General features: G+C 42.5%; 2 protein-coding genes across 2 annotated transcripts; both read left to right on the top strand.

Moving 5' to 3' along the window:
- Nucleotides 1–232: 232 nt before the first annotated feature.
- Pmar_PMAR004718 (hypothetical protein) lies at nt 233–1,044 on the top strand (the record flags this gene model as incomplete). Its single annotated transcript, XM_002785024.1, has 2 exons — nt 233–298; nt 922–1,044. 2 exons carry the CDS (start codon nt 233–235, stop codon nt 1,042–1,044), a joined length of 189 nt encoding a protein of 62 aa, XP_002785070.1.
- A 4,669-nt stretch (nt 1,045–5,713) lies between these two features.
- Pmar_PMAR004717 (Phosphatidylinositol transfer protein CSR1, putative) lies at nt 5,714–10,020 on the top strand. The gene is made up of 14 exons (XM_002785023.1): nt 5,714–5,773; nt 5,821–5,934; nt 6,394–6,559; nt 7,687–7,844; nt 8,039–8,222; nt 8,268–8,384; nt 8,555–8,611; nt 8,658–8,715; nt 8,762–8,883; nt 9,051–9,234; nt 9,291–9,420; nt 9,599–9,709; nt 9,752–9,885; nt 9,933–10,020. Exons 1-14 carry the CDS (start codon nt 5,771–5,773, stop codon nt 9,985–9,987), a joined length of 1,593 nt encoding a protein of 530 aa, XP_002785069.1. The 5' UTR covers nt 5,714–5,770; the 3' UTR covers nt 9,988–10,020.
- The last annotated feature ends 2,128 nt before the right edge of the window (nt 10,021–12,148 follow it).

The raw sequence follows: 12,148 nt of genomic DNA, 5'->3' as shown, positions 1-12,148 counted from the left end.
GTTGTTGTTGTTGTTGTTGTTGTTGTTGTTGTTGTTGTTGTCGAAAAAACTCCATTAAATGGTAATAAATCCCCATGAGTGAATATACATAAATATTAAAGCGAAGCGAATCGTTGATTTTGGAAGAATTTAGGTAAAGAATTCACCCGATGAGGATGAAGGTATTCCAAACAATGCGGGGTTACTGACGATAGACTTTTCTGCTACGACCGCAGATGGTGCAACAGACGAAATGGAGAGGGCACGCAAGGCTAGGGAGTTTCATGAGAAACGCAGAAGACACTATAATGAGATGCAGGTACTACGGGGGGGAGTTTTATGAAAAAAATTTGATAAAAAATTGTAATTTCGGATGAATAATGAGATTAGGCGTATTGTTGTGAGAAAGGAAACTTCTTTTTTTTTCGGGATGGTATGGACGCAGTTTTGGAGGAATATATGTTGGCGTCAGTCAACTGAGCTTAGGAGTTTTCTTGTTGATTTTAGAAGTTTATATGCGAATTTGGGTAGGAATAATAATTTCTCTAGATTTTTACAGAATTTTCATATTCTAACCAACACATGTAGTTGACCATATGTATATTTTCTGCCACATTGCCGAGACGACTGTTCTAGGAGGGTTTCTCCCGTTTCACGTGAAGTGGCGTAATACTCGGTGAAAAACTGGCTATATTGGCGGTGATATGCAGTAGTCGTGAAATATGTTTTTCACTAGTGTTTTTTTGCATATCACTAGGGTGGTGAAACTTCACCGTGAAGTTGATAAAAGATTGAAAGATTGAAGATTGAAAATCGTCGGAAAAAATTCTTCCGTGTGAGATTTTATTCAGAAGTGGTTTGTGGAACGATTTATATGGTATGACTTGGGTGAATTGTGGTATCGAAAATTTAATTTTTTGTTATTTTTTGTTCTGCTATCAGATGGTTCGAGCACTCCGTGAACAAGGGCGGCTAGAGGCCTCTGAGGAGGATGAGGACGACGACGAGTTGGATAGTAACTCTGCTGAGAGAAATGGAAATCGTAAGGAGAATTGTCGACGATGAAATGATGGAGTATTGGTAGTTAAGTATAGTTTCAATTATTACGGATGTCGGAGTTGCATTAAAATGGGTATGGGAAATGTTTTGTGGCGCGCGGTAGCCCGATTTTCCCAATTTTGGAAATATTCGATATGAAAATGTGGAGAATGCTGGTGATCTCGCAAGGTGGATGAAAAGTAGATCTGAAACTATATTTATCGCAGGGATAATGTTCACATTGCTATGAACATGTTCAAAAGGAAACCTTTCGAGACTATGATAGCGACAAGTTGTTCACTATCATTAATCCCGGAATAGAAAACGCACATTGTTCACATTTGCACAAACTATATTGTTACGCATCTGCTAATGTAAATTTCTGTCGTCGTTGATATTTTTATTTCCAAACTTGAGGATTGGGTTTTTCGTTGACTTAGAACTGCGTTGGTGGTATGAAGATCAGAGACATCTAGTCGTGTGCACTGAAAGAAGCCCTGAGGAATTATTTTGGTCGTTTCCCGAATTTTTCAGAAAATTTTTCATCGGGAATTGTGTTCTATAGATTTTATTGTTATTACGTATAACAATAACAAGCGGAAACTTATTGCATTGTATGTGTATGGTTATTCATTTCACTCAGTTCTGTTACCTCGATGATGTCGGTGCCTAGCCACCTATATGCAGCTAGTAGTTCTCCAGTGACGATACCGAGTCGGCCGGCTCAGCTCAGCAGCTCTACCACGCCAACCCCAAATGATGTTAAAAGGATGGCTGAGGAAGTATGGTGAAATTATTGGGAAGATGTTTGAGTTTTTGAAGTTTTTCGAAATTTTTCGCCAAAATTTTTTCCCTGGGAATATTGTTTCTACTATGTTCATACTGCTCGGATGGTTTGGTAGAAAGCGCCAGAAAAAAAAAGAATTTCCTTGAAGTTGATAAATTACAAAAAGTGTAGCAAAACGTGGAATCGAAATGATGATGGCATTGTTGGAATACTATGTCTGTTGCCCACAAACGCTGCAGCAGGAGTACATGCAATTTGAGCTACTACATTGGAGTTTCACCCGTTTAAGGTGAACTGGTATAAAACTCGGTGAAAAACGCGATATTCACACTACGCAGTAGCCGTGAAATATGTTTTTCACTAGTGTTTTTCATATCGCGGGTGAAACTCCATTGTATAATGGAGTTTCACATTTCACTTCGTGAAAAACGCATGTGAGCAGTGAATTTCGCGTAAAACGGGTGAAACTCCAATATTGTATATAACTGTTGGGCATGGAAAAACGAATCGATCTCAGTTAGGGAGGTTGTCCGGTAGTAACATTTTTATCCTGGCTAATACGATATTACGCAAGGTCGCGTACAAAAGCCTGGGATTTTCAGTTGTGTGTTGTTGTATGGGGGAGTTATAAAACACGTACACTATCAAGTAGATTAGCATATAACTGTGGGGTAAAATTCTTTGAATTGCTGGTATGATGAAAAATTTTCAATTGTCATTTTTCGCGTGCCTCGAAAGAGTTGTATTATTATCGTCGTTAGGCTATGTTGACATCAGCTGATCGTGGAGCTGCTCGGGATCCTTCCTCAGTGGAAGCAGCTAATGAAGGGAAGCCAACGTCACTGGGCTTGTCACTATTCCGAAAGCAAGGGTATGTCATTGGAAATCTACGGAGGGAGTGGTTTTAGTTTTAAGGATAAATTCGTCTGATATAGAAACGTATGGAAAGAATAAAATAATAGAGTTTCACTACCCTAGTGATATGAAAAACACTAGTGAAAAACACATTTCACGACTACTGCATACCACCACGAATATCGCGTTTTTCACCGAGTTTTACGCCACTTCACGTAAAACGGGTCGTGAAACTCAAATGAACACATATTTATAGATTTTTATTTCTGTAGGGAAAAAGGTCCGCCGATGGTAAAAATATTATTCGTTCATCACGATATTCGTTTTGGAGTCACTTCGTGACATAGTTGTATTTGTCATAGAGCTCGCACAGGAGAAGTATATGTTCGCTCTCTTCAGCGGAGCTTAGGAGCCTCCAAAGCTACATTATAAAAATGCACGATTTCGGGTAGAAGGGTACGAAAACCAACGGAAATTTTCTAAATTTTTCCTCGAAATTTCGATAGTTGAACATGTGCATATTTTCCCACTAGTGTTATGTGTGGATCGACATATTCTTATTTTGATGATGTTGTAGGTATTTGTTAAAAGAGAGCAGTGCTTACTTCACACAGTGGTTGGAGAGGTAATTCAAAATTTCGGAGGAAATTGTTACGATTCCCGACAGTATGGGAATATATGTTTGGTTTCCTCAACTGAGCTCGTAAGTTTCCGCACTATATTATGAAAAATCGCTCGATTTTGGGTATGAGTATACAAAAATCAACGATAATTTCTCAAAATTTCCATATTCCTAGCAACACATGTAGTTGACCATGTGCATATATTTTCGCACCGATTCCCGATTTCTAGCATTCACCGCTTGCTAACAGTGGAGGCGCAACTTCATAATGTTTCACATTGAAGTTTCAGCCGTCTTTCGGGAAGTGGCGTAATACTTTGTGAAAAAACGCACTATGAAGTAGTCGTGAAATATACTTTTCAGTAGTGTGTTTTATATCACTAGGGTGCTTCACACTGGAGTTTCAGCCGTTTCCCGCGAAGTGACGTCATAGTCTGTGAAAAAGGCGATATTCGCGGTGATATGCAGTAGTCGTAAAATACATTTTTCAATAGTGTTTTTCATATCACTAGGGTGCTTCACACAGATCCTTTAGGGAAATAGTATTCTCTCTGCATATCCGAATGCAATTTCTCATTATTCAGATATGTCACGTTGGAAGGTCCAATGCTAAAAGTATTCACCACAGCAGCGCACCACCAACCACGGCAAAGTGTCTTCCTTGGTCGGGTTGCGGTAGAGGGGATGTGGACGGCGAAGGAAAATGATGAAGTAAGTCCTCTTGATGTGTGCGCAGATCAGGAATTCCTAATACGTCAATGAAAATGGCGTTTGAGCTCTGTGTGGGGCTAATGGGAATCTATGTTTTGTATATGGGAATCATTTTAGTATTATGTTGAAGGGAAAAGCTGAAAAATAACATTTTATTGTGAATATCGGGTCATCAATTGTGGTGAGTCCGAAGTAGGTTGGAAATGTATAAAACTGTTCATGTTGATTTACTATCGATTTTCTTCTCGGAAGTTGTTCATAGTGTGAAGGAATGACAGGGCGCCGACTTGAAAAGGGCCCTGCTCTATAATTTTTCATAACCAATGAGCGCTGTATATCGAGAACAATATAGTTGAAGATTGATTCCATAGGAAGAGGAAATTGTCCAAGTGTACCTCAGGACGGCTATGGTGAAGTCTGGTCCTTTGTCATTCGATGGCCACCCCCACCGGTTAGAGGGCATTCTGATGATGGTAGGTAGGGGGGGGGGGGGGGCAGGTAGCGTTGCACTGCTTTGGACTTGATTTTGAAGGGAAAAAGTAGTGGCTGTTTAATCACAAAATGTCACAACTAGGGTATTGCGTGCCTTCTGGAGGAGTAAGGGGTATATTATACTTACCAATGTTGGAATCTATTGAGTGAAAAAACTGTGATCCTGCGATATGATTCATCAAGTAGGGTATACTGGAGTTTCACTCGTGTTTCATTTAATGCAAAATGTGAAATTCTCTATGTGAGCTGAATGAATGAATATGACATCATCTCGACAGTATTTACTCCGTGTCCACTTGTGGGAGAACGGGAGGTTGACTGAGTGATACACAACTTCATCGTGAGGGAATATCCTGACGAATGAAGGAGTCCTTTGATGTTTTTCATTTGTCGGCAACTATAGTGAGCAAATCTCCAGCGGGTCTATCTATTCTAATTGCACTCATGAGGAGTTATTAATTCCGTCGGTACTGCGATGCCGTTGTAAGTGAAGCGATAGCCCAGTGTCACCGAGAGCTGTTGAGTATTATTCTTTTTACGACTAGGTTTTTTGACTAAAACGTATCATTGGTGAGTACATTTCCGTTTGTTGTTGTTGTTATAGGTGTAGCGTCGGAATCAGCGTCTTGGCCAGCACCATCGGAGTTGGAGTTTTTACATATTGGCAGTTATGATGAGCAAGAATGTGAAGAATGGTTTCGGGCAGTGAAGCAAGCTATCATATCTGTTGATAGAACGTAAGGGGATAGGCTTCCTCTGTGACTCGCGGAGTGCTCAGTGAAATTTCGCAAGTGTGTGGATGAGCGTTGTACTGCATATACACATTCTCAATAGCTCGATACATGCATTTCGTAGGGATATCAATATCGTCGGAAAAATGCAGAGGTAGACTAGAAGTATTTGTTGAGTAACCATCATGACTGTAGCATAGTCGAGATGGGAACCCGACACGCTTTTTCTATGTGTTGCTGTGAAAACGGCATCTATCACACTTTTTGTAGTCGGAAATTGCCGAACTAAGCAATGAACGGGAATGGTGTCTATGGTTTCGGGAAATGAGTGCTAGTCGTGAACTATGCCACTATATGTGTTACTGCATTTGTACTAATATCACTGGGAGTGTCAAAAAACCTATGAGGAACTCTAAAGATAGAAGGCTAGTGAATATTGAGTTGACGCCAGCCTCGCTCAGATATCGTATTCAGTGTCAATATAGGCAGCGACGTTTATCGAGTGGTGATGGTCAGAGGTATGATACCGTCACAACTGGCGAGAGTGAAATCGATATGGTATCTCCCTTTGTTGTGAAAGGTTCTCAGCTTGCCGTGTTGGTCAGATCCAGAAAGCCTTACCTGAGAGGCTGCGAAGTAAATACGCTGTTGCTTTAAGTGACGCTGGAAGAGTGGATACATGGGAGCCTGTTTTTGCTGGTCGGGGATCTCACATTTCTGTAAGCTCCGTATCATACATCTTTCCGAGGTCTGCTCTGTTCGACGGCCCATGAGGTTCTCCGATTGGTGAAAATTGAATATATAATTATATAATTATTGAGGAGAGTTTCCGCATAGCTCTGGGTTGTTCGATTTTTTCTGTGGTGAAAGATCACTGCTTGATAACACGGTGATGTACTCTTGATAGGAAGAGGTAAATTCGAGAAGGAATTTTTCCTCGAGCCTTTGGGGTTTTTGTTGATTTAATCTCATCTCCATTAGTCCCAATGGATGTTCGGGAGTTTTCTGTGGAGGAATTTCGGAGTCTCGTCACTTTTGAATGACAAGTGATTGCTGAAGAATTCAACCTAGAATTGAAATTACCATTGTGATGAAGTCTGGCAGATGTCGTGTTGGAATGAGGAGAATAATATGCGGTTCGCAATTTAGTTTGGAAATGCCGGTTCCTATTTTTTCAGGTTAAAAAGCAGTCACGCGGCACGAAGCTTCGTCTGGTTCAGCTCATTGACGGCTTCAATAGTGATAGAGTGTGGCGGGAACTAAAGGAGGGCTCGTTTGGCTCGTGGATGTCTAGAATTGACGGTTGTTACTACCAACCGATCACCACGATAGCATATGATGATGGTAAGTTAGATTCCGAATCTAAGATTCGCTTCTATATCATCATAACGGATTAGCTCACATCACCCTGTGGTTGGTGCTGTGAGTGGGATAGAGCGCGCTCTTTGCGGAACATCTACCATTGTTGAGAAAATAGGGACAAGCTGACTTTGAATTCCGAGTCGTCAGATGAGGCATCAGGCTCAGCCTGAGAAGGTATGCGCGATTTCTGTGTACGTGCGGACGCAACACTGATGTAATTTCGATTTTTTTCGCGACCTTTTGTTGGTGGCACGAATGTGAAATGGAAGATGTCACCATCTGAAGGCGAGAACGGATTCGGTTTTGAGCCTGTGTATCCAAAAGCAAGTTTCATCGGTATCGCCATGGGTCTCTCACGACTTCACCATGAAACATCAGTTGGCCACAGATGAGCCTGTCTGTAGCAAACAGTTGGCTCCCTAGCATCGTCCTGGTCTCTTTGCTAGAAAACGAGTCGTGAGTTGTGAATCGTCTCCGCGAGTCAGTTCGTGACAGCAGCTGTGCAGTTAGTGACAGCAGCTGTGCAGTTAGTGACAGCAAATCAGTCAATGCTCCTTGGGTTTATACTAACCTATGGTCTACAGTTCCTGAGATTGGTTTTGGAATCTCTAATTGACTGCGATTCCCTGAAGGTATCATTATATCCGAGCTATACAGGCTGGTTGGCGGTCAACCACAATTTCAGGATTGACATACCATCTCAAAAAATATCTTCGACTACTGAGTACTGTCTCCGCTTGACTCCTGAACATTGCCACAGCATATACGGAAGATCACAGTAACAGGGTCTTGGTTGAACACATGAGCCTCCACCGTATTAGAAGGGAGGCCAACGAACTTGCTACTACCGAACACAGATTCTGAAATCAATTGCTTGACGTATTCAACTTGGTGGGAATTCAATGGCTTGCATTTATCTGTGCCATCGAGAGTACACGACGGCTTCCTGAGACGAACTGTGGCCCATAAAAGCTCATCTTATGTTCGGCAATCAGTTCAGTTCATCACATCCGGGTGGATGAGTTGGATGAGTTGACTTGTGCCTTATTCGTGGCGTTGAGGCACTTTTGAAACCAAAGTTTTTTATCGCATGGTTGTTGTTGCCATAGATACGAGCATCACTACTGACTACGCTAGCTTGTTCGTTGAGGATGAGTACTTTTCGCGGATTAAGATGCATGTGGATTTGGTTCGAGCCCTGATCGATAAAAGAAAGCAAATTGTGGCGACGACCTCGGAAGAATCTTTCGAGGGAGTGGGAAAACGGGTGAGAAAAATAGGAGATGACGTAATTGTTTGTTATGGTGATGGAACTGGAGTACCTCTTTCTTCTGAAGATAGTTTATACTCTGTTGATTTATCGGATGTGGTCTTCAGTTTATAGCACATTGAAAGTGGTTTGTACTCGTCACACTCGTTGATGACGGGGTTGGAATTTCTCATCCTGTTTTTGTCGCTTAGGTTGAAGTGGATTATATGTTTTGGACAGTCGAAGATCTACCGAATGGTCGTGGCAGTGCGATAACGTGTATTGTAAGTATCGCTCCGCCGGAGAACCAAAAAGACATTTCGGTCCAACGGGTCATGAAATATCTTCTGCCGAATCTTCGCTGTGCGCGAAGTGTTGTAACTAGGATCTTCAAGGGTAAGGTGGAACAAGCACAATCGATCACGTGATCGATTTTGTCAGGTCGGTATAATCGTTCAGGGAACCCTTTTCATGATGTATGGTTTCGCCATATCTGGAAACTGGAAGATTTCTTAAACAGTGCGGTGAAGAAATGCGACTTTTTACCAGGCAGAAATGGTAGGGAGAAAAATTATTTTTTACGGAAAATGCGTCGTAATAATTTCATGGCGCGGTGAAGATTGCTATACCTGGTTTGACTATAAAGCTCAAGTCCGAGTGGGAATAGTTTTCGTGATACCTTGGGGATCTTTGCATGGATTGAATTTCATAAGGTTGGCATCGATCAGATCCGTGCAGCTTCGAGTATAGCTTAACCAGTGGCAAAGCTCGTGATAGGAAATCAGGTGAGTGAGGCGTATCTTAGGTTGAAGCGGATCACCGACGACTCAGGTTGCATGTCAGGTCAAAAGATATCTGAAACTGAAGAAACGAATAGGGTTCTTGAAATGTATTTTCCCGGAAATTTGGAAAATTTTCCGAAAATTTTCCTGCAGGCAAACGCGCATTGAAAAGACTGCTGCTGAGACTGGCCAAGTATGTCCGACCGAATCGGAGTGCCGACGGTTCCTCGAGGCATCAGGATGGGAGGTGGATGCGGCGTTTGCGAAATTGCGAGGTAGGGCAAGAGTGCAAGACTCGGAGCTCTATCGAGTTTTTAAGAGGACATGTTATGGAAATGTTTCTCCGCTAGAGTATTCTCCCATACATGTATTGGAATTGAACCTTTGATTTCGTAATGATTCGGGCTTACTATAATCGATCACGTGATCGATTTTCCTGTAGATACTCTAGCGTGGCGGTTGACCACTTTCGGGATCGGCCACCCACCACGTGGCATTGATCCAGATTCAATTTCGGCGGAGCGACGCAAAGGTTCACTTTACCTCCGTGGACGAGATAAATTGAAGAGGCCGATTCTTGTCTTCAGAGCACGCCTATATGAACCCCGACAAACAAATTTACTGGAGTATGTGTTGGGATGAACATAAAATCGATCATCAGGGCGCGCGCTTCTTACATTAGGTATGAGAGGTATCTTGTGTACTGCATAGAAAGATGTATATCGAAGTTGGTGAATGAGGGTTCGAAGAAGGAGACCCAGGAGCTGACTGTATTGGCCGATATGAGTGGATGTGGATACAATAATTTCGATGTAGAAATTTTCCGGAAAATTCTGGGAAAATCGGAAAAAACTTTTGACGGGGAAATCATGGATTTACGCCGAGTTATTGACTATTCCCTCGAAGATCGTTTGTCTATTGGATGCCCTTAAACGTATAATACGTTTGGTTTCGGAGTTCAATCACATAGGGGTTCCTATTCTACTTCAGGTTCCTTCGACCAAGTCAGTAGTGAAATTACTAGCGGGTCGATACCCTGGGCGTATTGGATGTGTATGGGTGACGAATCTCAACTGGGCTGGCAAGCAATTTTGGAGCATTGTGGGTAAATCGATCGCGTGATCGATTTGACTTCCTCGCCAGATTCGACCTTTTTTCTCTGAGGAAACGCTCTCGAGGCTACAATTGGTACCGCGAGACGATCCGGTGGGGCATCTCAGTCGTTTTATCGACCCGAAAAATATCCCTGCATTTTGTGGTGGTATCGACTCCTATGTGTAGGGTGCCGGAATCGAACCTGTGCGCGTTTGATGTCAGCTTTCAGGTACAGTATAGAAAATGACGACCTGTTCTCTGATGACGAAGAAGTCATTGATTGAAATTCACGGATCTATCAAGTGAATCGTATATTATTGTAGCGATTTTCCGACTTGATATCGATCGTGTGATCGATTTGTGTTATTGCCCGTAAACGATAGTCTGGGATGTGTTATCCTCGTCTATTTCCGGAAAATCATGGGGAGTTTTGGATTTTTCGTGAGATAATTTATTTTTTTCCATAAATTTTTACACTGGGTTGAAATATATTTCGGGAGTAATACTCTTGATTACGCCAGAACAGTACTTATTCACGCGAGTTTTATATCCCTTATCAAGAAGATAGCCAAATCGTGGATATACTATGCCAGCGAGAGATCGAAGACGACTGAAAGTGTCTGTACGGGGAATCGAACTCGGGTTCAAAATGTGCACCTTGTCCAGTTGTTGTTGACACTTCTAGAGCATGGATCTCTCTACCCGTACAGAGCATCTCCTGACGAGAGTGCTCAAAGTTACGCTTGATCCGGAGGCTGCGGCTTCCCATAAGGATCTCGACCTGGTTGTAGTGGAGGGGACAGCAGGCCCTTTAAGGGTGGATATTGTAATATTTGGAGTATCGAGAGAAACCTCTTTCGTTTGTGTTCGGAGGAGTTTCTGTACTGGGTACCTGGAAAATTCCGAAGATTTTAAGAAAAACCGGGAAACAATCCGAAAAATTTTTTCCTTGTCTCGCTGGCAGAAAATGCAACAGTATTGGTTCGAAATTGTGGATAAAAATAGAATGATTCTTGGATTTCCGATCATCGTGTTAAACACGACGTGTTTTCCGAGCATTACGATCTGCTATATTGAGTAGCGCGTATTTGCCCAGGTTTGTATTTTGCATGCGTTAGTTTTGTGCATATCGAATTTTGTGGACTCTTTTTCCTCAGCTTGACGAAGTTTTCGTCGCTCGCCTGAGCCAATTGAATACCCTTGGTGCGCAGTTGACATATATGGTGGAGGTTTATAATAGAATTGAGGATGAGGCTAATCGATCATATCGTGGAGATCTGCAGGAGAAGATACATGAGGCGGCGGTAGGGAAATTGGTATCTTGCAATCTTACAATTTCTCAACGCGGTTGTATTGACGATTGTTTTCCTGGGAGAATGAGTGTGTAGTCTTCTAGCGAGCTAATAGTATAGGCAGACTTTAATATTCTTGGACAGCGTCGCTAGATCAGTGAAGGTTGGGAAAATTGGAAGATTGGAATACTCTATTGGAAGTCTTTGGACAGGATTTTAGTCCTCGACAGGTGTCTAGTTCGATCCTTGCTGTATGTATTCATCCTCAGATTAAACCTCTGCGCGAATTTCATATAAGATATCTATCGATGGTTTTGCAGTGTCCAGAGCTTTTCGGAAGGCCGGCTACTGAACTTTATGTTAGCGGAGCGAAGTTGGCGGAATTTGTAATAATGAGAGGCATCAAGCCTTGCTTGAGATACGAGCGACTATTAGGATCGTTTTATGGGTTGCATGTTTTGTTGAATCACTCAACTTGAATGTCGTCGTGTATCTCAGGTTAACCTTGGGCAGATGCCGATGACGCTTCTGGTGAAGTTGGTGACGGAGATCAATGATAGCGGAGGAACGGAGGTGGGAGAAAGGGACATAACTGTGTGACCTGTGATGGGCGTAGCGATAATGAGGATTGGGGAAATTGGCATTGGTAAATTCCTAAGTTTGTTTGATGCGTTTCGGTCCAGCTCGGCCACATATGTTTGCTCACGATCCAGCGTCTTTAGAAGGCTACTTATAGGTGCTTAGTGCCGCATTAGATTTGGAATAGATCGAGAGAGATATTTTATATCATCTCAGGCCCTATCACCGCTGGTTTTACCTGTAGTAGGCAGTTGGACGAACAAGATTATCCAGGAACGGGGCCATAGTCTTCATCAGTGTCTAGCGGTATGGCGGGGTTTTGATAGGGGAAGGATGATGGAAGCTCTATTAGGTGTCTGAGGCAGCTAAGCTTGGTATGCTGATGAAACAGCAAAAGGTTGTCGCTGAGTTGGTTGTGAGCTTATCGGGCATGTTTCGTATCTTTCGCGGACGACCTGAAGATATTTTCAGACATCGTTGCCAGTTTGGTACACGGAGCCTCCTCCGGCACCAAGGATGCCCAGCGATCGAAGACCACCGCAGAACAAAAATGCGTAGATGCAAACAGTTAGAA

This window comes from Perkinsus marinus (genome assembly GCF_000006405.1).
Source record: "Perkinsus marinus ATCC 50983 genomic scaffold scf_1104296934246, whole genome shotgun sequence".
NCBI classification, from domain to species: Eukaryota; Perkinsozoa; order Perkinsida; family Perkinsidae; genus Perkinsus; species Perkinsus marinus.
The sequence above is the reverse complement of the archived record's forward strand: the minus strand, read 5'-3'. Positions and strand labels throughout refer to the sequence as shown.